This window comes from Acinonyx jubatus, chromosome B4, assembly GCF_027475565.1.
Source record: "Acinonyx jubatus isolate Ajub_Pintada_27869175 chromosome B4, VMU_Ajub_asm_v1.0, whole genome shotgun sequence".
Classification (NCBI taxonomy): Eukaryota; Metazoa; Chordata; class Mammalia; order Carnivora; family Felidae; genus Acinonyx; species Acinonyx jubatus.
Genome location: NC_069387.1, coordinates 117236331 through 117263456, shown reverse-complemented (window position 1 = coordinate 117263456; position 27126 = coordinate 117236331). Strand labels below are relative to the sequence as shown.

The window sequence follows — 27126 nt, the reverse complement described above, 5'->3', positions numbered from 1 at the left end:
CAGATATTTTACACATGGCTAGTTTCCCTCAGAGCAAATGTTCCAAGAGGCCTGGGTAGAAACTGTAAGGCTCCTCGTGACTGAATCTCAGAGGTCCCCCTGTGTGTGACTTCTTCCACATTCTGCTGGTTGGGAAAATCAGTAAAGTCAATCTAGATTTAAGGAGGCAGAGAAACAGACTCACCCTCTTAGGAGAAGGTCATGGCATGTACACAGAGGAGAGGAACTGATGGCAGCCATTCTGGAGACAAACCACCACACATGGGTAGGGTTAAGAATATGGGCTTTGAGTCACAAATATTGGTTCCTATCACAACTCTGTAACTTTCTAGCTCTGTGATGTCAGGCAAGTTACTTAACCTCTCTAAGCCTCAATTTCCTTACCTGTAAAATAAGGATAATGATATTTTGCAATAACTGTGATAATACTTAAATGAGATAAATCTAGTGCTTGGCACAGTTGATTCCTAACACCTGTAAAGTCCTCACTTAATAGTAGCTATGCTGCCTATAATAATACCATATTATAGTGTAACTTTAGTGTAACTATAGTAGTGCTATTTCTCTGGTTTGTCCTTTGGATATTCATTCATTCATTCAGCAAGCATTTACTGAGTGCCTGTGGTATGCCAGGCACAGTTTCAGGCACTGGCCTCCCCAACAGTTGCAAAGATAATAATACATTGAAAACAGAGAGTAATTGGGTTGTCAGGTGTTTTGAGCAGCATCGCTGGCTCTTCAGTGCCAGCCAGCATTGCTGGGGTTGGCAAGCCTGGCTTGAAGGAGGAAGCAAGGGATGGCCACCTAAGCCTTTCTGATATTGCAGTATTAATGGCTGCATTATTCTGAATGCTGAAGTATTCTGGCTTCGTCCTAATAGAGACTCCTACTCCCACAGTAACTCTCCTCTGCCATTTAAATAGTGGGAATGTTACTAAGGAGAGGCAGGGGATATGAACCTTCCTCTCCATTCAAACATGTGTCTGCAGATCCCATCTGATGAGTGTCTGTTCCCTTCAGGGGCCCTGGTATGTCAGTAACATGGCACTCAGCATTCAGAAGCCCCATCAGAACCACTGCTCCTCTGTCTCATGCCCATGGACCCTTCTTGGCTTCCATAATCACCACCTCAAACATTGAAGTGATAGAAAAGATAGGAAAGGTAACAGTGTCCAACTCTTTACATAATCATAGGAGAATAACTCAGTAAAGCATTCTAAAATGAAATGAAAAGCAAGATGTCAAGAGAATGCAAGCCAAATCAGGAGAGGCCATTTGGCACAGTCTGGTCTGTGTGTCTTATTTGAGCAGTTTCCTAACACCAGGAACTAATTAAAAATGAAAAGGCAGGGCTTCTAACCCAGTACCTTTCAAAATCTTTAGGCTTCCCATAATAGTCATGTGAAAAATCTCACTTGCTCAAATGAGCATCTTCAACTTTGATTTGAAGACACTGGAGCTTTAAGTAAATCTCACTTTCAGGAATTTGTTTTTAGGTTAATGATAAAGGAATTCACACTCATTAAGCTCCACTGTTCCAGGACCTAAAAGCTGAACATTATAGAACTGCTGAATCTGCCATCTTTCCCTTAGTCCATTTGCCCACCCAGAGCATGAATATGTGCTACATGGCCCTGACAGATGGATATCAACCATCTCCACAGTCGTGCTGAACAAGACCAAGAGCCTGTGACTTCACATGGAGACTGCAGAAATCAGAAACCCCAGTCTGCCTTTCAGAGGGGTCCCATCTGCACACAAGGAGGCAAGGCTGACGATGACATGAGTGCCAAGTGTAGGCAGACAAAGGGTTCAGCCCTCTTTGTACAATGATGGCCGGAGCTGTCTGCCAGCCCTCCTCCACTATCATTTGTTGGTGCACTGCTAATTTACTAGTCTGACTCATCCTTGGAGGCAAACACGGGATCAGTGTTCATTGCAGGAAGTGCTCAGTTGGCTGTGCGAGGTTCAGTGTCTCCAGCAAGCACACGTCTGTCTTGTGGGGCCATCATTTCATAACATGTCACTCGAAGAAGAAGACACCGCTCCTGTCAAAACAGTTTTCAAGCCCGGAGGCATTCTCCCTACTTGGGTCCAAGACCACAACAGTCTGGCATTGATCTGAAACCTGGTCTGTCCAGAAATCCACAGGCTTCTTTCACATGGCCTCTGAAGGCGATCCTGTATCTCCTTCACCATCTTCAAGTGGGAATAGTCCCAAACAGTTCTCCCCAGAATCATGGGGATTGAGCTGTTCCATGTGCTTGACTAGAGGGGCTAGAGGTGGGCACAGTTGCAAAAGCAGCATAAGCAGAATGCCATTTCTGTTTTGAGAAACCATGAATACACATTCCAGGGACACTGATCGAAATGAAAACTTGGGACAAACCATGCCTGCTCTCTGCTTGTGCAGTGATTTTAAGAAAGCTCTCTATGACTGATAGGCATCTACCTTTTCGGTGCACTTGTGACCTCAGGGGTGTTGTCAAGACCCTGTCTCCTTGGGGTCACACAACATCATGTTTTCTTAGAGAAGATGGGGTGGAGCTGTGCTGGGAAGAGAAGGTAGAAATCGAAGATACGTATCGGGAGAAGAGAAAAGAAAGCTAGAAGTCATCTTGAAGGAATGATTGAAGGTCTGACGAAAAGAACCTTTCTCCCAGGCACTGCTTGGCATGGCATTCAGGCCTGACACAGTCTCCTGTCTCTTGCTGATTTGATGATAAAATATGGAGTGGACCCACAGGGAGAGCAAGCGCCTCAAGAAATAGATGGATAATTGGCTCTGTTTGCATGCTGGCTGCTGTAACTGTGAGACGCCACACCAGCATGACTAATGCCTCTCCCCTCCGCCTAAATTAGATTTTGATTGTGCTTTAGAGATGTTCACTGAATCACAGATGTTTGAGGTAAAAAGACCCAAACTTCTCAGAAACACCTCCTGTGGAGTGTGTGGGCTAGTCCTCACAGGCACAGCTGAGGCGCTCCCAGAACTAAGATGAAGGACCAGAGTAACCCCTTATCTTCCAAGGCCTGGGAGCAAACCAGCTGCCCATGAGGAGGCTCAGAATGGAGTAGGTTCCTGGGGCCAGTGGGTGGGGGCCTGCTCCCTGTGGGGTGAAGTTGGGGGTCGGCTCCTTAGCATGGCTGAAAGAGAGGCATCTCATTGCTGATTAATGACATATAGACTCCAAATTGGACCTAGAGTTTCCTGTTTTTCACAGATTTCCACTGACTCACTGCCACAATAGGTAGAGTAGTTCAAGGTCCTTGCTAGTTCACCTCCCACAGTGCTCCTCAGCCACTCAACTTGGCCACCCTGTAGTACAACCTAATAAACACTTTCTCTTTACTCTTGCAGAATTTAGCCTACGAAATCATCCTAACACTGGGACAGGCATTTGAAGTCGCTTACCAGCTTGCACTACAAGCAAGAAAAGGGGGGCATTCCTCTACACTTCCGGAAAGCTTTGAAAACAAACCCTCCAAACCCATCCCCAAGCCCCGTGTCAGCATTCGCAAATCGGTGGTAAGTAGAAAAGATAACAGATGTTCTGAAAAGCTTGAGCTAGAGGGAAAGGAGGTTGCTAAGTGGGCCCTGAGTGGTGTGGGACCTGCATTTCTGTCTCCCTTGGCCTCTTCCTGGCATGCATCCTTCATCCTCCCAGCCTGGTTCCTTCAAAGTCTTGGGGGACCGTCTGCCTGAACCTAGAGGCTCCCAAGAAAATTCCACTCTGTCACCTGTGGCAGCCCTGTGAGGGGGGTACTGGGTGTTGCTGCTTCCTTGACGAACCTTTCCTAAAGGTCCAGTAAAGCTTGGGAATGATGTTCCCTGAGGCTCCACTACCATCACAACAGGGGCCAGAGCCTCTTGCAAGCCACTGGCCCTTGGAGAGGTTGGCAGAGGTTCACAGCAAGGTGTCCTGGGTACCCAGCTAAAGGAAGCTAGGTGCACAGGCTGTACGTGCATCACAGCAGAGCAGCCCTCTTCCCCTTCACTGGAGGCCTAGATGCCAGCTTTAGGCAGGCTTTCTCACAGCAGCTGAGACTTCCTACAGAGTGGTGACTCTTCAGAAGGTGCAGCCCCTCCTTCCTCCTCGTCCTCTGCCTTCCTCCAGGAATTTCCTCCCCCTCCCTCCCACAAGCTCTGTAGACATCCTGTCCTAACAGACTTTTCATGACTTCAAAGCGACCTCCGCTGGTAGTAGCAATACCCAGAAGCTGGAGCATTCCCAACCAGCCTCCCATCTGGCTTCTGCTCCAGCTGCCTTATGGCATCCTAGCAACTCTGTGGCATGGGGCAGGCAGGCGCCCCCAGATGCCCTGCTCTCATATCCATATTATCCCTCTAACTCTCTTCTCCCTACCATCTCTGCCCAAGGGGTCACAGGGAAAGTGTAGAATCTTGAAGCTCCTCCCTTTGTGACCATGTGGCTTCTTGTTTACAATCTTCTTTTGGGCCTCTACTCCTGTCACCATTCTTGGCAGCTTCAGCATCCATGGAGACAATCCCTCCAACATCTGGCCTCTCTCCTTGAGGGCTCACTGCCACTCCACCCCAGCCATTAGCTCCCATGCTTATCCTTCATCTGAACATCACCAGTTACTGCATGTCCTCTGAAAATCTTCCCTTCAAACACCATGGTCAAAACACACACACACACACACACACACACACACACACACACACACACACACACACCATGTTCTCCCTACCTCTGCACCTACCCAGCCCCACTGGCTCCCAATCCTGATGCACTCCCACAAATCCAGATTTGTATGTTCAATTTCTTCTTTAATATGTAACAGACATCTGAAACTTAGCATGTCCAGAAATAATTATTTTCATTTTAATTCCAGTATAATTAACATACAGTGTTATATTAGTTTCAGGAGTATAGTGTAGTGATTCAACAATTCTGTACACTACTCAGTGCTCATTCAAATACTCCTAATCATTCCCTTCACCTATTCTCCCCATCTCCCCCCCCCCCCCCAATCCAACTGCCCCTCTGGCAGCCATCAGTTTGTTCTCTATAGTTAAGAGTCTGGTTTTTTTCTTTGTTCATTTGTTTTGTTTCTTAAATTCCACGAGTGAAATCATATGGTATTTGTATTTCTCTGACTTATTTCACTTAACTTTATACAATTTATTTATTTATTAGTGTTTATTTTTAGGAGACAGGGTGTGAGCAGGGGAGGGGCAGAGAGAGAGGGAGACACAGAATCCGAAGCAGGCTCCAGACTCCAAGCTGTCAGCACAGAGCCTGACGCGGGGCTCAAACTCACGAACTGTGAGATCATGACCTGAGCCGAAGTAGGATGCTCAACCGACTGAGACACCCAGGCGCCCCTCTACCCTTTAGATCTATCTATGTTGTTGCAAATAGCAAGATTTCATTATTTTTTATGACTAATATCCCACTGTGTATATATACCACTTTTTCTTTATTCATTCATCCATCAGTGGACACTTGGGTTGCTTCCATAATTTGGCTACTGTAAGTAATGCTGCAATATATATAGGGGTGCATGTATCTTTTCATGTGTCTGTTGGCCATCATGTCTTCTTTGAAGAAATGTCTGTTCATGTTTTCTGCCCATTTTAAATTGTATTTTTGGTTGTTTTGTGTCGAGTTGTGTAAGTTCTTTATATATTTTGGACACTAACCCCTTATCAGATATGTCATTTGCAAATATCTTTTCCCATTCAGTAGGTTGCCTTTTAATTTTGTGAATTGTTTTCTTTGCTATGCAGAAGGTTTTTATTTTTATATACCCCCAATAGTATATTTATGCTTTTGTTTCTCTTGCCTCAGGAGACATCTAGAAAAATACTGCTCTGGCTGCTGTCAGAGAATTACTGCCTGTGCTCTCTTCTAGGATTTTTATGGTTTCAGGTCTCACATCTATGTCTTTAATCCATTTTGACTTTATTTTTGTGTATATATAAGAAAGTGGGCCACTTTGATTCTTTTGCATGTAGCTGTCCAGTTTTTGCAGCACCATTTTTTGAAGAGATTCTTTTCCACATTGCATATTCTTGCTTCCTTTATTGAAGATTAATAGATCATATCATGGGTTTATTTATAGTCTCCCTCTTCTGTTCCATTGATCTATGTATCTCTGTTTGTGCCAGTACCATACTGTTTTGATTACTACAGCTTTGTAGTATACCTTGAAATTTGGGATTGTGATACCTCCAGTTTTGTTCTTTTTCAAGATTGCTTTGGCTATTCAGGGTCTTTTTTGGTTCCATAGAAATTTTAGGATTATTTCTTCTAGTTCTGTGAAAAATGCTCTTGGCATTTTGATAGAGATTGCATTAAATCTACAGATTATTTTAGGCAGTGTAAACTCCCAGTCTGTGAGCATGGAGTACCTTGCCATTTGTTTATGTCATCTTCAATTTCTTTCATTAGTGTTTTATAGTTCAAGGTATAGATCTTTCACCTACTTGGCTAAGTTTATTATTAGGTATTTTATTATTTTTGGTGCAATTTTAAGTGGGGGTGTTTTCTTAATTTATCTTTCTGCTACTTCATTATTAGTGTATAGAAACGCAGTGGTTTTTTGTATATGGATTTTATTAGTTCTAGTTTTTTGGTGGAGCCTTTAGGGTTTTCTATACATGGTATAATGTCATCTGCAAAAAATGAGTGTTACTTCTTCCATACCAACTTGGATGCCTTTCATTTCTCTTTCTTGTCTGATTGCTCTGAGGCTAAGACTTCCAGTACTGGAATAAAAGTGGTGAGAGTGGACATGCTTATCATTCCTCATCTTAGGGTAATAGCTCTGTTTTTCAACATTGAGTATGATGTTAGCTGTGGGTTTTTCATGTATGGCCTTTATTTTGTTGAGGTATATTCCCTCGAAAACCTACATTGTTCAGAGTTTTTATAATGAATATTGATTTTGCACTTTGTTAGATGCTTTTTCTGCATCTGTTGAGATGATCATATGGTTTTTATCCTTTCTCTTGTTGATGTAATGTATCATGTTGATTGATATACAAACATTGAAACATCCTTGCATCCCGGGGGAAAAAGTACCACTTGATTGTGGTGAGTGATTTTTTTAAATGTATTATTGAATTCAGTTTGCCAATATCTTGTTCTCGACTTTTTTATCAATGTTCATTATATTGGCCTGTAGGTCTCTTTTTTTATAGTGTCTTTTGGTTTTGGGATCAGCATAATGCAGGTTTCAGAGAATGGATTTGGAAACTTTCCTTCCTCTTCTATTCTTCAGAAAGGTTTAAGAAGAATTGGTAACTAATTCTTCTTTAAATGTTTGGTAGAATTCACCTGTGAAGGTGTCTGGTACTGGACTTTGTTGGGAGTTTTTTGATTACTGATTCAATTTCATTGGTGGTAATTGGTCTGTTCAAATTTTCTGTTTCTTCCTGATTCAGTTTTGGGAGATTATATGTTTCTAGGAATTTATCAATTTCTTCTAGGTTGGCATATAATTTTGTTGGCATATAGTTTTTCATAATATTCTTTTATAATTCTTGTTTATCTCTGTGGTATCCATTGTTATTTCTCCTCTTTCATTTTTTATTTTGAGTCCTCTTATTTTTTATTTTTGATGTGTCTGGCTAGAGGCTTATCAATTTTCTTGATCTTTTCAAAGAACTAGCTCCTGGTTTTATTCATCTGCTCTGTTGGTGTGTTAATTTTCTATCTCATTTATTTCTGCTCTCTTTATTATTTCCTTCCTGCTACTGGTTTTAGGTTTTGTTTGTTCTTTTTCAAGCTCCTTTAGGTGTAAGGTTACATTGTTTAGTTGAAATTTTTCTTGCCTCTTGAGTTAGGTCTGTATTGCTATAAACTTCCCTCTTAGAACAGCTTTTGGTGCATCCCGAAGATTTAGAACCACTGTATTTTCATTTTCATATGTATTTTTTTATTTCCTCTTTGACTTCTTGATTGACCCATTCATTATTTAATACCATGTTATTTAACCTCCACATATTTGTGTTCTTTCCAGACTTTTTTTCTTGTGGTTGATTTCTAGTTTCATAGTGCTGTGGTTGGAGAAGATGCATGGTATGACTTCAGTATTTTTTAATTTGTTAAGACTTATCTTGTGGCCTAATATGATCTATTCTGGAAAATGTTCATGTGCACTTGAAAAGAATGTGTATTCTGCTGTTTTAGGATGGAATGTTCTGTATATATCTGTTAAGTCCATCTAGTAAAACCGTTTCCTTATTGATTTTGTTTGGGTGAACCATCCATTGATGTAAGTGAAGCATTAAAGTCCCCTACTACTATTGTATTACTATCATTATGTCCTTTATGTCTGTTATGAGCTTTTATGTTTTTGGGTGCTTCCATGTTGGGTGCATAAATATTTACAATTGTTATATCTTCTTGTTGGAGTGTTCCCTTTATGATTATATAGTGTCCTTCTTTGTCTCTTGTTACAGTATGTTTTGAGTCTAATTTGTCTGATATAAGTATTGCCACCTCAGCTTTCTTTTCACTTCCATTTGCATGATAAATGCTTTTCCATCACTTCCCTTTCAATCTCATGTGTCTTTAGGTCTAAAATGAGTCTTTTGTAGGCAGCATATAGATGGGTCTTGTTTTTTTATCCATTCCACCACCCTATGTTTTTTGATTGGAGCAGTTAGTCCGTTTACATTCAAAGTAATTATTGATAGGTATGTACTTATTGCCATTTTGTTACCTGTTGTTTTTGTAGTTCTTCTCTTTTCCTTTCTTCTCTTGCTCTCTTGTCTCATGGTTTGCTGGCTTTCTTTAGTGATATACTTAGATTCTTTTCTCTTTATTTTTTGGATATCTATTACCAGCTTTTGATTTGTGGCTACCATAAGGTTTGTATATAATATCCTGTGCATATAGCAGTCTATATTAAGTAGATGGGTACTTAAGTTTGAACCCATTCTAAAAGCAGTAAAATCTGGGGTGCCTGGGTGGCTCAGTCGGTTAAGCTTCCAACTCTTGATTTTGGCTCAGGTCATGATCTTACGGTTCATGAGATGGAACCCCACATTTTTGGGCTCCATACAGACAGTGCAGAGTCTGGTTGGGATTCTCTCTCTCCCCTTCTCTCTGTCCCTCCCCTGCTCATGCATGTTCTCTCTCAAAATAAATAAACTTTAAAAAATAAAAAAAATAAAGGTAGGAAATTTTTACTCCTAAAGGAGTAAAATTTTACTTTCTACTCAGAGTCTCCTTTAACATTTCTTTTTTTTTTTTTAATTTTTTTTTTAACGTTTATTTATTTTTGAGACAGAGAGAGACAAAGCATGAACGGGGGAGGGTCAGGGAGAGGGAGACACAGATTCCGAAACAGGCTCCAGGCTCTGAGCTGTCAGCACAGAGCCTGACGCGGGGCTCGAACTCACGGACCGCGAGATCATGACCCGAGCCGAAGTCAGCCGCTTAACCGACTGAGCCACCCAGGCGCCCCCCCCTTTAACATTTCTTATAGGGCTGGTTTAGTGATCATGAATTCCTTTTTTTAAAAAAAATTTTTTTTTAACGTTTATTCATCTTTGAGAGACAGAGACAGAGCATGAGTGGGGAAGGGGCAGAAAGAGGGAGACACAGAATCGGAAGCAGGCTCCAGGCTCTGAGCTGTCAGCACAGAGCCCAACTTGGGGCCTGAACTCACGAACTGCGAGATCATGACCTGAGCCAAAGTTGGATGCTCAACCGACTGAGCCACCCAGGCGCCTCATTATCATGAATTCCTTAAAAAAAAAAATTTTTTTTTTTTAACGTTTATTCATCTTTGAGAGACAGAGCATGAGCGGGGAAGGGGCAGAGAGAGGGAGACACAGAATCGGAAGCAGGCTCCAGGCTCCAAGCTTTCGGCACAGAGCCCAAGGAGATCATGACCTGAGCTGAAGTCGGATGCTCAATTGACTGAGCCACCCAGGTGCCCCGTGATCATGAATTCCTTTAACTTTTGCCTGTGGGAACTCTATCTCTGTCTTTCAATTCTGAATGATAGCCTTGCGATTAGAGTACTCTTGGTTGCGGGCTTTTTTCTTCTTTCAGCACTTTGAATATGTCATGCCACTCCCTTCTGGCCTGAAAAGTTTCTGCTGAAATACCAGCTGATAGCCTTATGGGGCTTCCTTTGTATGTAGCTGTATTCCTTTCTCTTGCTGCTTTAAAAATTCTCTATCACTACTTTTTGCTATTTTAATTACTGTGTGTTTTGGTGTGGCCCTCCTTGGGTTTAGTCGGGGGTGCTCTGTGTCTCCTGGATCTAGATTTCTATTTCATTCTCGATATTGGCCAAGCTTTAAGCTATTATTTCTTCCAATAAGTTTTCTGCCCCTTTTTCTCTCTCTCCTCTTCCTGGGATCCCTATAATGCAGTGTTATTACACTGGATGGTCTCACTGAGTTCCCTTAATCTACTCTCATTTTTTATTAAGCTCTTTTCTTTCTCCTGTTCAGCTTGATTGCTTTCCATTACTCTGTCTTCCAGGTCACACATCCATTCTTCTGCTTCCTTTAGTCTGTTCCCTCTAATGTAATTTTAATTTCTAATTGCGTTCCTCATCTCTCTGGTTTTTTTATGTTGTCTATCTTTGTTGAGGGTCTCAGGTTCTCTCCTCTTTTTTTTTTTTAAACTTTTATTTATTTTTCAGAGAGAGAGACAGAGCATGAACAGGGGAGGGGCAGAGAGAGAGAGAAGGAGACACAGAATCTGAAGCAGGCTGCAGGTTCTGAGCAAGCTGTCAGCACAGAGCCTCATGCGGGGCTTGAACCCACAAACTGTGAGATCATGACCTGAGCCAAAGTCGGATGCTCAACCGACTGAGCTTCCCAGGTGCCCCTGAGGTCCTCTACTCTTAAGTCCAGTATCTTTATGACCTTTACTTTAAAGTATTAATCAGGCATATTACTTATCTCCAAGATTTTAGCTATTTTTCTGTAACTTTGTCCTATTAGTTCATTTGGGACCTACTCCTCTGTCTCTTCATTTTGCCTTTGTGTGTCGTATTTCTATTAGGAAAGTCAGTTATGTCTTCTGCTCTTGAAAGTAGTGACCCTAACAAGAAGAGGTCCTATAGTGCCCTACAGTGTAGTGTCCCCTGTTCACCAGAATCTGGCACTTCTGGGGTGTCTCCTCTCTCTGTTGCATGTGTCTCACTGTTCTGGCTGAGCTGTTTTTGCCTTCAGTCCAGTTGTCTGCTATGGCTCTTTGCCTGCTGTGGGCAGGGTTTGGTCCCCTGTGTTAGGGGGTTAGTCTGGGCTGCCTTGGGCTTAAGTTGGAATAGACCAGGTATTTTCCAGAGCTACAGGAGCACCACACTGCAAGGCACTCTGTGTTGTCTCCTGAGAAGTTTTTTTGGGGGGATGGGGCCTATAGTCAGACTAAATATTCCCAGCACACTCCTGGGGCCACAGACTGCTGTGTGTGGTTTTCTTCCCCTCTCCCCAGGGCAGGAGTTGCTTTGCAGTGGTGCTGACCCCTGTCAGGCCTGCTTGCATACTGCCATGCTTGTGGCATTGCTTTGGATGCACTCAACAAGGCCAGGTTGGGAGGTGGGTCTACAGGAGGCTATGGGGCAGGGCATGCTGTTAGCAAGCTAGATAGAGTGCTGCACTGGTTCACACGGGTATACCTGTATGTAGGCTGGGGGTTGGGGGAAGGAAATGGTGCCTGCCAGTTCGTTTGTTCTTAGAGAAGTCTCCCAAAGATCTCTGCGTCTCTAGCACATGCTCAGAGATTAGTAAATAAATCTCCCTCCCTTCCGTATACTACAGGCATTTTTCAAACTGCTGCTTCTATGCTGTATCTTGGTGGGGCTATTTGTTATGCTGTCTCTTTAAGGGCAGAGACTTAGTTTCCTATCAGTCTCCGGTTCACTGATTTTCAAAGTTAGAGGTGTGTTAAGCCCCTCTGGTTTTCAAACCCAGATGTTATGGGAATTCATCTTCCCCAGGGCAGGTGCCCTGTGCCTGGTGTAGATCTGCTCCTCTCCCCTCTGGGCCCACAGCATCCCTCCCTCAGGTACCACAGGCCCATTTGGCTTCCAACTGCATCTCTGCCTTTCCTCCCTTCTTCAGTGTGGCCTCTTTCCTACATTTAGCCGTGAAAAGTCTGTTCTGCCAGTCTATAGATCATTTCTGGGTTATTTACACTGATGTGGGTATTATCCAGGTGTATCCATGGGATGAGTTGAGCCTAGGATTCTCCTCGGCCACCATCTTCCCTGGAAGTCCCTGGAATAAAATTCTTGATTTTCCCCTTAAAGCTGTTTACACTCTCAATCTTTCCCAGCTCGGTAAATGGCATAACCATTTACCATATTGTTTAAGCCATAAATCCAGAGGTCATCCTTAATTCCTGTCTTCCTCTCACCACCATGTACAACCATGAGCAGGTTCCATCCACTCAACCCTTAAAACACAGATCAGTCCACTCCTCTCCATTTCCTCACTCTTCTCATCCAGGCTACCACCACTGCTCTCCAGAACTACTGCAGTACATGTCCTAACAGTCTCTCTTCTCCATGCAACCAGAGTGATCCTAAAAAACACATCAGATCATGGCACCACTGCCCCAAGTTCCAAAAGCTAATTCCCACCACACTTCTCTATGATGCTCAGGCCTTCCTATTCCTCAAACAGACCAAAGCTCACTCCTACCCAAGACCTTTGTGCTACCTGTTCATTCCACCTGGCATAGTATCCCCCATATTTTCTGCATAGCTGACTCCCACTTGTCATTCAGGTCTCCACTACATGAAGCTTTTCCTGGGCCGCCCAATCTGAGGTAGATGCCCAGGCACACTCAAGCATATACCTGCTTTTAATTCTGTGTAGTATTTATTGATGGAGATTTGTTCATAATCTATCTTCCCCCACAGAACTGTAAATTAAATGTCCAGTTTTCAGAATATTTTTTGGATTATCTCTTAGACTGTTGTAATTCATTCTCACATGGGCTGGATAAATCTGTTCAAGGCAGGTGCCTCCATCAGACTTTACTCTGGTCCCCAAAGACTTCTTCCAAGAGAGCACAACTGGGATGGATGCCATGGGGGCTCATAGAATATGCATCTAAAACCCTTCACTGAGAAATGATGAAAATATACAGTGAATAATACTGATGTTCTTTAACTGCCTCAGCATCCCATCCCCCTCAGCTGGTGTCCATGTTCCATCTCCCTCAGGTCTATTTGTTTATTACTCAAAAATATTCCACGATTCCTAAGAACATGTGAAGTCCTCCCCACAGCTTTGTGGAGATACAATCAAATCATGCTGGAAGGCAGCCAAAGGGCATGGATCCCACAGCCTTCCAGCAGGCACGAAAGTTCACAATGCAAGAGAAATGAGGCCTTCCCAGGCTACCTTGCTCCAGCACTCCTGAGCCGAACACATAGCCAGGGCCAGGGCAGATGTGGAAAAGATGAGGCAGCAATGTGGGGAAGAACTCCCTGCGAAAGCCCTGCCTAAGAGCATACAGCTCAAGCCTCACCCACGAGTGGCCTTTTTTGACTTTGTATGCACAGGGGCTAAAATGGTTTTAACTGTTTTACAGCTCAGTTCAGTTTGGTCAAGGCTCAGCCTAACTTGGCCCTGCTTACCTATTTACCCTCCAGTCTCCCACTCTGCAAACTGCAAGCTCTCAACCAGCTCTTTCTCCTTGCCTCAGGGGTTTTGCACATGCTATTCCCCCTCTCCCTGCCCCCTTGCCAGGCAAACTCTTGCTCATCCTCCAGCTGTTCAGATATTACCTCATTATTTTATAATATCCAATAAGTATGTATTGTGTGCCCACTATTATTTACTGGGTTGCCAGGAGCTTTTCTAAGTTTGGGGGAAACAGTGACAAAACAAAATCCTACACTGCAGTGTAGGATGAACTAATGAACATGAGATAATGTAAGTGGCACAAGGATTATAAAGAAAAGAGCAGAAGAAAAGAGCAGAAAAGTTAGGATGCTATTTTGTATGGGGTGAACAGGTGAGGAGGTGGTGTTCGAGCTGCAACCTGAATGACATTAGGGTATAAGACATGCAGGTGTCTGGAGAAAGGCATTCCTGCAGAGCAGATGATGTGAGTAAAGGCCCTGGGTGTAGGCTTGGCATGCAGGGAGAAGCAAAGCCAGAGTGGCTGGGCTTCACCTGAAGGACTTAGGGTTTACTTTGTGATGGAAACCACTGTAGGCTTGAGAGGTGGGGAGTGACATAACCTGGTTCACCTCTTCCAGGAAGTCCCCTGGCTCCTTGACCACAGAGCACCCTCTCTTCCTCCTTCCCCCTTCTCAGTACTGAAGTGCAGAATTCTGTGTTTGCTCTCCATCTGTGTGCCTTCAAGAGCAAAGGCTGAGTCTCATTCACCATCCACCCCTTGAGTGCCTTGCATATAGTCCTTATACAATAAATGTGTATTAAAAGGACAAACACAAGATTCTCATGTATCAATATCCCTGCAGTCCTGTCAGAGCATAGCATTGGTTTCCAAAAAGTTTTAAGAAGCATGTTTGCACCCGAGTACAGGTACCGTATAACAGGCATCAGCCTTTCTGTTTTAAAGCAGATCGACCCCTCTGAACAAAAGACTCTGGCCAATCTGCCGTGGATTGTGGAGCCAGGACAAGAAGCCAAGAGAGGAATTAATACCAAGTATGAAACCACAATTTTCTGATACTCACCATCCTCCTGTCCTCGCGGTGCCTTGCACGCTGAGCAGTCCCGGAGCAGGCTTCCCTTCGCGCCTCCGTTTCCACCCAGCCCAGGAGGAAGACTGCTCTGTTTGTGTGGCCTTGTCACGGGCGAAAGGCCGCTGGCCATTCCTGGGGATGTTCTTTCTGCACCAGTAACAGAAAGTGTGCAACCAAGACTTTCCAGCCGTAACCCCTGAGAGGCACGAGTTGAGGTTTTTTGCTGACTCTCCCGACTCCCCTCCCTACCACCACCCAAGGTATTTCTAATGACTCTGCCCCCAACACTGCTTTGCTGAATTTGGGGATAATACCTTTAAAAAAAAAAGTACAGGGGATCTCTAATACTGCCTAAAAGTATAAAAATCTTGGATTTTTCAGTCAGCAGTTTTAAAGGTAGAATCAGAACAGAATTACCCCCATAAAACACCTGTAAAATCATATCACTGAGCATCATTTCATGCATAAGGACAAAAACCACCCCCATGATTGCCAGGAAATCCTGTTTCCCAATTTCTATATTTGTGGATTTTATATGTAATAAACCATGTCAGATAAAGAAAAACTTTACATCTATGGATTGATTCAAAATTTAAGAATGATTCAAAACAGGAATTTATTATGCACAGAAAAATGTGTCTTGTATTAAATATTTTTATTAAAAGAATGTTTCATTAATGCACTGATAAGAAAAGTAGGTTAGTTGTGAGGGATGTTTCTGGTTTCATTTCAAATGACTAAATTTTTACTGCTACCACTGAGAGGACTGGCTTGGGTGTGGCAAAGTACTGATGACGCTCCCCAGAGCAGGAGATTAGGGCAAGCAGACTGGCATCCAACCGAAAGTGCTGATGCAGCCATAAGCTGCAAAGATTGTTTTTTTTTTTTTTTAACCTTCACAGTGTTTTAAAGAAAACGTTAAAAAAAAAAAAATCTAGGGCTCCTGCTGTCAAGATTTCTGTCATGGAAACCTTGTTTGAGAAAGGTGTTAATAAAATTCTATTGCAAAAATTTTTCTAGAAAAAATACAAAAAAAAAAAAAAGAGATTCCAAAGTAATAAAACTCTTTTCTTGAAATAAATGTTTGCTTACTATTTGATTAAATAAAATTTACTTACATTTCTTTAAGGTATTTTAATTTTTTTAATGTCTCTGTGGAGTATTTGTATGATACCATAATGTATATTTATGTAGAATCAAATTATATAAACAGTACCAATATCATTATAGAAAAAAATAACATTTTAACGTATATTGTTCTAACTGATCATATTGTGAATCATTTTGAAGTTCATTATAGCGATATTGATAAATTGTGGGATTGTCTTAATGTTTTTTTTATTAACCAATATTATTTTAAACTTGAGGCTTATCAGTTATTCATCAGTTGGTGAGTTTTAAAGAAGGATAACTAAATTTTGTTTCAAACTGACAAATGTATATGGATTTAGTTCAGTGTTGAAGAATTTTAATACAATATTAAATTACTTGACCTGAACAGTTCCTTGTATATATTTTGCCTATTCACTGTTGATATGTATGTAGTAAATGGAGAATAAAATAACACTGAAATATGGTACCAAAAGGTAATTGTATAGGAGCAAAGTAAATAGTAGCTTTGCTGAAACAGAAACATGTGTAAATATGCTTGGGCTTCCAGTTATAAATTTTGTAATTTTTGTCATTATTTATATCCTATTAAAAAAAAGCACACAAAATAAAACAAATTGTACAGCCACCGGTGCTTGGCATCGTTCTGTGAGCACCTCCCCACTTCCATTTAGAATCAAAACCAAAGGCCTAGTCTCCTCAGCATCCATACTAAAGGTATTTTTTAATTGGCCAAATTGAGAAAACTTGCTCATTTCTAAGTTGAACCAGTCTGATAAGGATACTTTCACCTTTAAAGCTTAAATTTCAGCCAAAGCAATCCCCATTGCTTTTAAATATTAAAGTAGGCTATAAAGAGGAATCGCCAAACAAATTTCTAAAAGAGCAAGGGCCACCCAAGTAGATTGCTTGTCTCAGACAATGCAGATAGCACGTTTGGAAAAAATCTACATGTTTATCTCTGTCAGCCCGGGGTACCATAACAAAATACCATAGACTGTGTGGCTAAACAACAAACATTTTTCACATTGCTGGAGGCTGGAAAGTCCAACATCAAGGTACCAACAGATAGGTTTCACTCCAAAAGCTCTTCTCTTGGTTTGTAGGCATCTGCCATCTTACTATGTGGTCACATGACCTCTTCTTTTTATGTGTGCAGAGAGTGGGGGGAGCAGCAACCTCTCTGGTGTCTACCCTTATAAAGGCACCAATCCCATCCTTGAGGGCCCCACCATCATGACTCCATCTAACCTAATTATCTCCCAAAGGTCCATCTCCTAATACCATCACACTGGAGGATTAGGGCTTCAATGTAAGAATTTTGAGAGGACAAAACATTCCATACACTTTATCCATCCTTCCATTTTCCTAAAACATACGTGCCAGCTGCAAGTCAAGTGATATAAGGCCACGCTAGAGAAACTGGAAAGATCAAAGATTCACATTCCATATCCTATGACTTTCAGGAGATCTCCCCTGCACTTCTGGATCTGTTACTCTGAAACACTAAAACAATCTTGGGGTGCTACAAGCCTGCCGTGCTGGTAGCAGACGCATGCACAGGGCTTTGAAAACACTAGAAACAATCTGAGATGGGGTAACATTCAGAGAGGCAGAAAGGACAGGTTTCCTGAAGAAAGATTTGGGCTGCGGTTTTGGATGGTAATGCTTCAGGGTGCCTGGATGGCTCAGTCAGTTAAGCGTCCAACTTTGGCTCAGATCATGATATCGTGGTTTGCGGGTTCGAGCCCCACACTGGGCTCTCTACTGACAGCTCAGAGTCTGTGGCCTGCTTCAGACTCTGTGTCTTCCCCCTTTCTGCCCCTCCCCCTCCCTCTCTCCCTCTCCCTCCCTCTCTCTCTCTCAATAATAAATATTAAAACAATTTTTTTAGATGGTAATGCTTCAACTGGGCTAGTTTGCACTCCCCCCCTCCTTTTTTTATTTTTTTTTTTTAATCTTTGCTAACTACCAGGTCAGCAGTCCTCCTCTCTCTGTGGATCAAATGCTTATTTGTATCCATTACGGTCCCAGCATGAAGCAGATGGCACACTCCAATTGGGATTATTTTAGAGTTTAATAAATAGAATACTTACATAGGTGTTGGCAGCATGTAGGGAAACAGACGGGTGAACAGTGTCCCTGGGCTGGTAATTGCCTAAGGGAGAATGGGAAGGGAGAAGGCTGTGTGGAGGAGGCTGCCAGACAGGCTGAGGGACATGGCCAGCTGTGGTGGCCCTCTAAGAGGGAGCCAGGAATTAAAACACCCTGATCTCACTCTCCACCCTGCATTACCTGAACCCAGAAGCCCAGGACAAGGAGCCCACTGATATGGTCTACACAGGACAGGGAAGAGGGAGGAGAGCTCTAAGGGGCAAACAGAAGAGTGCTCACATAATGAAGAAAGGATTTGCAGCTAATTTCTTGAAGGAGAAGTCTGACACATCACTAACTGCAGTATCCATAGGGGATAGGGATCCCTTCCAAAAAAGGACTTAAATAACTCATTTTTTTTCTTAAATTCTATTCTATGATAAATTTGGATGAATGAACCCTATAAAAATTATGCCTAGTTAATCCATTAATAAGTTATGGCAGTGATTCTTCTCAAGATATACCAGATTTTCTGTTGGACTAGTTAGGAATATTACTGGTGCATATAATGCTTGGATACAATGGGGCAGAAAACAGTCTTAGATAACGAACACATGGCCAAAATCTCAAAAATAAAAATTCACAATTGGACCCCAAGTAACTGCTCCTAAACTACTTCTGGAAAGAAATGAAAATCTGATAAGTGGGCTAGCCTCCAGAGTTCATTCTTCTCCCACAGAATTGGAATATAATAACCATGTTCAAAAGTCTATATGGAATAAAGCCTTTTTAAGACATTAAGTTTTTTAGTTCTTTTTATATAAGGTATTCACTGAGTAGGTTTCCTATGAAAATTAAGAGATCAGACAGAACACATTTTCTTAAACTATAATTGGAGAACCAGCCAACATAGGCCAGCAGAGTCTACCTGCACCAATGCTCCATCAGGCTGGGCCCCTACTGCATTCCTGTCTCCAATACCCAGCACACCCCACACTCATTTGCAGCTATCTGTGCCCCAGCTTCCCCCAGAAACCAGCTCCAAAGCAGGCAGAGATTCTCCTTAGGCCTGTTGCCCAATCACTATCCTGCATACTGTGAAATTCCATTAGTATCCAAGAGACAGGACTTATTTTTGTGGTGGTATTAACCCTAAGAATTTGGTGCGGACCTGGGAATGCCAGTTCTACTGTTTCCTCTCTGCATCCCAGGCCAATCTACTTACTGAGAACTTGCTCTGTTAAGCATGGCACCATTTTACTTAGAATTGCTAATGCAAAGATGATCATTCCTGACCCAACATACTGTACTCTGTATAATTCATAAAGAATCAGAACTATAAATTATTTATTATCAAAATAGCTTTTGTTTTACTTCCCAAAACCCCAAAGAACTATGTTTGTAAAAGCTACACGAGCATTTAACTTTCCAAGTTAATGACCAAGGACATAAAGACTTACATCAGACTGAAACAGAGACTCTCCATTTAACAGCTGCAGTAGGATCACCCCAGCTGAAGGTGGCAGCCATAGCAGCTGAGGTTTTCTTAAGGGTTCAGACAACTGAGGAGCACATGTGTCGCAAAACAGACTTCACAAGCACAATGGAACTAATGCACATCTTCCGAGTCCTGCCATTTAGGAAACCTCTAAGTTATGTCTCACAGGACGTAATGTAAAAGCTGAGCTGGAGTCATTCTTACTCGTGACATGGTAATAAAAGCCATTCAAAAAGTCATTCAAAAGCAATCCATATTCAATACTCAATTTAATTGTCCCCTGGATGTCTCAGTGCCTCAATCAAGCATCCCAACAGCTGCTCCCTGCGGAGCCTGCAGCTCTCCCTCTTACTGCCTCTCCTCAATAAGACAAGGGAAGGGAAGTCAAGATGCCTCCAAGAAGCAACATCAGCTGTTTTCTGGCATTTGAGAGGTTGATTTCTCTCCAACTCTCAAAAGTGCATGCTAAGTTTTCTGAGAAAAAAAAAACAAAAACAAAAACCCCAATGTGCTAAGTGTTGAGTCAAGGGAGATTGGGAAAGGAGAAAGGCACAAAAAATTCAGGAATACCATTTTAACAGGCCATTCCTTGGGTGTGTGGCTGGGTAGGGAGGTGGAAGGTTGCAAACTCAGCTGCCTTCAGGGCCACACAGGTGACATGAGTGAAGGGGGCATTGTGGTGATCCACAGAACACCTGCCTCATCTCAGAGGGCAGCTGCTACTTACTTTCAGTGGATCGTTGCCAGGCAGAAATGACCCTGGGTCAAAAGATTTTCTAAGAAATCAGGATTTATGCAAAATCACCAGGTTTTCAAATGGTGGCAACAAATTCAGGATTATAAAAAATACATGTGGGCCAAATACAACTCATCTGTGGGCTGGGCGTGATCCATGCCTCACTTCTTTGTGACTTTCTGAGATTCCATCAGGTTTCAACAGCCTCACAGCTAGATGTCCAGTTACTTATCAGAGGAGGAACAGTGTGTTTGTGGCTAGAGTGAGGGGGTGGAGGAGGCAGAGACGCAGAATCACTGACATTTTTTGAACTACTCTTATACACCAGGTTGGTTTATTCAGTAGCAAGAACTGAATTCAGGGACTAGTAGCAAAAACCAGAAATAACAGGCTCTTAAAACATGGAAAGGTTGAATTTTTTTTTCTCTGTAGCTTGAATTTCAGATACAGTACAGGGCTGGGATGGCTGGAATGGTAGCTCCACAAGCTACTTCTATATTCCTACTGTATCAATCCTTAGCATATGGCATCCATCTGGAAGGTCACCTCATGATCACAAAATGGCTGCTGGAGGATCATCTAGCACATCCACATTCCAGACAGTAAAAAGAATGGTAAGGACCAAAATTCTCCTCCCTCCCAACTGAGTAAGGCAATCTTTTAGGAGCTTTCCTGGAAGCTTCACCTCACAGCTTCTAATTACATCTCATTGGCCACCCCTACAAAGGCAGCTGGAAAATGTAGCTGTTGATTTTAGCTAAGCACATTGCAGCTCCCAACAATCCAGGAGTTGCTAGTGAGGAAAAGGGAGAGACTGGATATGAGGATGGCCACCAACAGTGCCTGCCATGATGGGAATCATCACATCCCTAGGTAAAAAGTGAAAGCAAGCACACAGAGGGGAGACATCTGGACAGAGAAAGGCATGACTAGAGAAGGAATTGATGGTAATAACCCTATAAGAGTTGCTCTATAAATTAGCCATCAAATCCAAGTAGGAAATATCCTCACATCTGTGTTAATATAATATGCACACCAAACGTCTGTGCTGCCCAGCAACACGCCTGAGAATGTCATGGCAGAGCAGGTGTGAAGGAACACACCATAAGCAGCCATCACAAGTGCAGTGGCAGTTGGACAGGAGTAGAACTAGCAATGGCCTGGTCATCAAGCTTCTCAACCTCCACTGCACTCTGGAATACTGCACTGAGGAATTTTAAGACAATACGGACGCCTGGGTCCCATCTCCAGAGATTCCGAATTAATTGGCCTGGTTAGATAAAGTCCAGGTTTGAGGAAGTTTTTAAGTTTCCCAGGTAATTCTAGGTGCGACAAGTATAAGAAGCTTCACTCCTGGATGGATGAGGCCCTCCTGATCCCCTGAGACATTGGGCAATCCATGTAAGTCTCCACACCAGAGGAAACAGGTCCTTGAGACAATTAAAACATTTGCTGAAGGTCACACAGCTAGGACGTTATTACAGCCAGGATTTGAATTTGGATACACTTGAAAGCCAAAGCCAGAGTTCCACCACATGCCCAAGCACCAGCCCAAGCACCAAGCCCAAGGTCTTCCCATTCTCATTCCCAATCCTCTATCACTCACGGGTGCATGCCTATCCAAAGAGAAGAAAGTTTGAGACAACTCGGAAGAAAGCAGATGACAGCTTTCCTGCTGAGCAAAGTCTGTCTCCTGGGTGCTAATAGCCAAGAAGACAGATCTACCATGAGGTAGAAAAGGATTCCTAGAGAAAGCAAAAGTCATAGGGTCCCACCTTGTAAACCATGGAAATGTGGGCAGCAAAGGAATGGAGTTTTGTAGCTGAGACCGAAGATGATAATGCCATTGAGACCTATGTCAGGTGCTTGACATATTTTTCAAGCTTCACAAAAAACTCTGTAATTAAGTGTTGTGGTCCCTATTTTACAAATAAGGAAACAGACTCTGAGAGGCTACACCTTTTCAGATGAAAGGAAAAGGAGAAAAAGAAATGAAATTAAGGTGACAGGCACATGGATCCACTAACTCCAGGGCTGCCACTAATTTGAAATGAACACTTTAAGAGTTCCAATGTAGAAACAGGCATCTCCAGGGAACAGACCATGGTAGGGCTGCCACCTTCCCTGCTCAATGTCGGAATCATCTGAAAACTGAGACCAGGTTGGGTAGTGGCCAAGTGCCGACAAATCCAAAGCATTCCCCAACCTCTGCCATGCATTTGGCTGTCAAATTCTTTTCAGAGAACAATCTCTATTGACATAGAGATGGGTTAACCAGAATACCAAAAGTAGAAGGTCCTCAAGTACAGGGACCACCTCTGACAGCTCAGGACCTAGGATCAGTCACAATGCATGACGTGAATGGGTGAAATGAATAATGAATTAAAGTGCATAATTGAAATGACGTTCCTGGATCCTCTCACCCAGGGGCTTTGGTGAGGAGGCCAACTACATGGACCAAAACCCTAGCTCCACCACTTAGCTGTGGCTGTTTCCACATCTAGACAACAGAAATAATACCTTACAGCCTTGTTGTGAGGATTCAATTAAATAATATGTATAAAGTGCCTGGCATAGGGCCTGACACAATAAAATGCTGGTAAAAAAATAAATAAATAAAAGCTCCTCCTTGTTTCCTTGAAAAAAAGGATTTATTAGTTCTCAGAAAGTTATTTGACAGAATGGGGCAAATCAACACAAGGTGAAAGGTTTAGAATCACTACTAACTGAAGATGAATCAGAGATGAGAAACACAGATCTCTCAAATCTTCCCCAGCTGCTGAAACCTAAACCTTGACCCCTAGGACTGGTGTTCATCTGCCATAAACCCAGGAGGATTCCACTTTCAACTGAAACCGCCACTCCACTTGTAGCCCAGTGGGTCTGGGTCTCTCCATAAAGTAAAGAAAATCAGATTTGGACTGTGGCCCTGGCTTTGTTGCTGATTAACTGCCTGGGGTGTAGTTCTTCCTCTATAAGCTAGGACTGCACAGTCTGCCGATCCACTCAAAGTACTGTGAAGATAAAATAACAGCTGGGCAGTCCCCTGAGTGGGGACGAAATGGAGATTTGAATGGATGGTGAGAATCTTTGCTCCAACTCACAACAGCCACCCTGTACTAAGCAGGAGGCTTCATTCAGCTGCTGGGTGCTCTCCAGTTTGATCAGCTGCTCAGAACCACCAGATCCAAACCTGGGCCTGGCATTCTCTAGTTATTCTTGCCCTGGGTGATGGGAAATTACAGAGGTAGATTTCTGTTTTAATCTCTGTGATAAGCAGTATTCCCAGTTCTGAAGGCCTGACCTCATAAATGAATTTACAGTGAACACCAGCAGCTCATTTTCCTGAATCATAATTGAAATGAAAACTTCCCAAGTTTTGGTCTTCTTACATCATCTGGCTTAGAAGTAATACACTATTGATGCCAAATGACTTCAAAGACCTGGTCTCTGATAAGTCCCACATTTGATGCATATTTTTTTTTTTTGCCCCTTCCCTATGAATATACACAACTACACCATAATTCTGTGGTTGTAATTCTATGGTTATACTCATAGCCCCATAGCAGTTGATATTCTAATTCCGGCATTTAAATAACTGTATAGTATCTCCATAGTCTTAAGGGCAGGGGTTATGAGCAAGGAAATCTATTCAAGTGACAATCTTCAGAGACCAAGAATTATTCGAAAATCATTTTCTCCTTCTCAAAAGGCCGGTAAGTAAATTATACTAACATAATGTTGAATAATAGATTGCCATACTTACCAACTTAAACACTTCAGGGAAATGTTTATTCATTTCATATAATCTAGGAGCAAATCTTTTATTCAAGTGAAGTTTTACTTTCCTCTAACGATGCTTCACAATAAAATGCCAAACTAAAACAGAAAGATAAAGAAAATGCTAGTGACATGCTACTTTTTAATTAGCCTCTTGATATCCTGGCGCAGAGGGAGGACAGAGAATGTGCTCTGGACATGCAACCGTATATACAAGAATTTCAATCATTCAACAACTATTTACTGAGGCTCCAACTGGAGCCAGGCTTATGTTAAATGTGGTGTAAAAGACACAGACCTGGCTTCATGGAGCTTATGACCTAATCGGGGACTCTAATAAATAAACAATACAGGGTGATAAAAAGTCATGGCGGAGAAAAGAAGGCACTATGAGAGGGCAAGGCAAACCTTCAGCAGAAGGGTCATCTCAAAATATATGAAGGATAAGAAGGAATTAGGGGAAAAAATTAGGCTGGAGAAAGGCAGTATAAGAGAGAGAACAGCATATACAAAGAAGCAAGAGAGCACAGAGCAGGTCCAGGGTTTTAAAGAGAAGCGACAAGATTAAAATGAGCACTTTGGAAAAATAAAGCAGAGTGGCACAAGAGACAGCAGTCAGGGAACTGTTGCCAGGCCAAAGATGACAAGACCCGAATAACACCAAGAAATGTTCATTGAGCACTTTCTTCATCCAAGCATGGAGGTAAGTACCTCATGAGCATTACTTTATTAAATCTTTATGACAACCATGAGAAGGAAGAACAGATACCCATTTTACATATAAGACAACTGCTGATATTTTTTTTTCATATTATCCATTGTCCTCAATCTCTCCCAACAACTAAAATGTATTTCTTTATTGCCTTGGCTGCTGCTTAAAATAGTTCTTGGCACACACTAGATACCGAAGCCATTCAGGATAGGCCGGTGGCTGAACAGACAAACCACTAAAGAAATTTTGCCCAAGACCACATTAAGAGACCCATGCCCACTGCATTCACTATACTTACCACATCAAGCTGCAATTCTTAGTCTTTCTGGTCCTTCTCAGTCTCCTGTGCTGGTCCTTCATCTCACCAACCTCACACTGTCCTGGACTCCAGCTTAGGACTCCAGTCTTGTCTATCAACACCTGTTTCACTGCTGATCTCATCTGATCCTGTGGTTTTAAATACATTTGATGTATTTAAAGTCACTGATAACTCTCAGATTTGTATCTGCATCACAGATTTTTCCCATGAACTCCAGACCCTTTTATTTGACCACCAATACTCAACATCCCCACTTGGATGCCTAATGGACATCTCAAACTTGCTATGTCCAAAACCCTGCTCCTTTCATAATCGTTTTCATCTCCATTAAAGGCAATTCTAATCTTCCCATAGTTCAAGCCAAAGAGGCTAAAACCTTGGTATCATTCTTGTCTTTCTCACAACTTTTATCCAATCCACTGGCAAATCCTATTATCTTTAAAATATATGGGGCGCCTGGGTGGCGCAGTCGGTTAAGCGTCCGACTTCAGCCAGGTCACGATCTCGCGGTCTGTGAGTTCGAGCCCCGCGTCAGGCTCTGGGCTGATGGCTCGGAGCCTGGAGCCTGTTTCTGATTCTGTGTCTCCCTCTCTCTCTGCCCCTCCCCCGTTCATGCTCTGTCTCACTCTGTCCCAAAAATAAATAAAAATGTTGGAAAAAAAATTTTTTTTAAATAAAATATATCCAAAATCCAACTGTCACAACCCCTACTGCTGCCACCCTCGTCTGGCTGCCTTCATTTTACCCGAATTATTGCGCGAGCTTCTCACTGGTATCCCTTTCACCCTTGTCTGTGCCCCTTTACAACCAATTCTCAACTGGTTTCCACTGCCAGAGGAACCAATTAAATCTTGGGGTATGGGGGTGGCTTAGTCAGTTAAGCATCTCTTTTTTAATTTTTTTTTTTAACATTTATTTATTTTTGAGACAGAGAGAGAGCATGAACAGGGGAGGGTCAGAGAAAGAGGGAGACACAGAATCTGAAACAGGCTCCAGGCTCTGAGCTGTCAGCACAGCGCCCGACGCGGGGCTCAAACCCATGGACCATGAGATCGTGACCTGAGCCGAAGTGGGACACTTAACCGACTGAGCCACCCAGGCACCCCAAGCATCTGACTCTTGATGTTGGCTCAGGTCATGATTCCAGGGTCGTGGGATCAAGCCTTGCATCAGGCTCCATGCTGAGCATGGAGCTTAATTAAGATTCTCTGTCTCTCTCCCCCTCTCCCTCTCTCAGGGCACCTAGATGGCTCAGTTGGTTAAGCATCCAACTCTTGATTTCAGCTCAGGTCATGATCTCACAGTTTGTGAGTTTGAGCCCCATGCTGAGTTCTGCACTGACAGCATGGGACCTGCTTGGGATTTTTGCTCTCCCTCTCTGTCTGCCTCTCTAAATAAACAAACAAACTTAAAAAAAAATTCTCTTTCTCTTTCTTCCCCTCTCTCCTGCTCACACTCTCTCTAAAAAATAAAATAAAATAAAGCTTAAGTCAGATCACTCCACTACCCAAACTCCTCCAGTAGGTCCTATCTCAAAGTAAAAGTACTTACAATGGCCCAGGAGGCCCTACATGGTGATGCACCTCTTGTTACACTCTCCTCACATAGTCTTTGCCAGCCACACCAGCCTCTTGCCAGCTCTGTAACAGACCAACCCATCCACTATTCTGTCTTTGTGCCTAGTGCACTCTGCTTGGGAATCTCTCCAGATTCCTGTATGACTCACTCCTCCATCTTTCAGGTCTGTACTCAAGTGTCACCTTCTCAGTGAGCAACTCCACCTAAAACTGTAACGCTCCCAACCCCCCATTTATACATACCATATATACATACTATAATACACTATAGATTTTACTTTTTGTCTGCCTCTCCCTGGCTCTGAAGTAGGGCAAAGACTCACTTTTTCTGCTCACTTTTATATACCTAATTTCTACAAAAATGCCAGATACGTGGTAGATCTCAATAAATATTTACTGAATGAAAAAAAATTAATTAATTCTCTTCTTTACAGGATCATCACCATGCACCATGACAGCCACACCAGGTAGCAATCATCAGAGATAAACTGAGGAGATAAAACTTTAATAAAATTGAATTAGACATAGTTGATAAAGCAATAGAAAGAATGGTAGCTTTAGTTTGAAGAATCTTTCACATCTGTTTTCTAACCAACAAAGGACAAGGAGCCTGAAATAATCTGAAAA

At 42.5% G+C, this 27126-nt stretch overlaps 1 protein-coding gene across 16 annotated transcripts in view; it reads left to right on the top strand.

The window, feature by feature from the left end:
* Positions 1-15801, top strand: part of ANKS1B (ankyrin repeat and sterile alpha motif domain containing 1B) — a 1063758-nt gene extending 1047957 nt beyond the window's left edge. For 11 of the 16 annotated variants that reach the window (XM_027071022.2, XM_053226641.1, XM_053226640.1 and 8 more), the window contains 2 exons: positions 3362-3529; positions 14547-15801. In XM_027071022.2, coding sequence (XP_026926823.1) covers positions 3362-3529; positions 14547-14657 — 279 coding nt within the window. In that variant the 3' untranslated portion in view covers positions 14658-15801. Of the gene's footprint in view, positions 1-3361; positions 3530-14530 lie in introns of all 16 variants that reach the window. The other 5 variants (XM_027071024.2, XM_027071020.2, XM_027071017.2 and 2 more) reach the window with 2 other exon arrangements.
* Positions 15802-27126: the final 11325 nt, after the last annotated feature.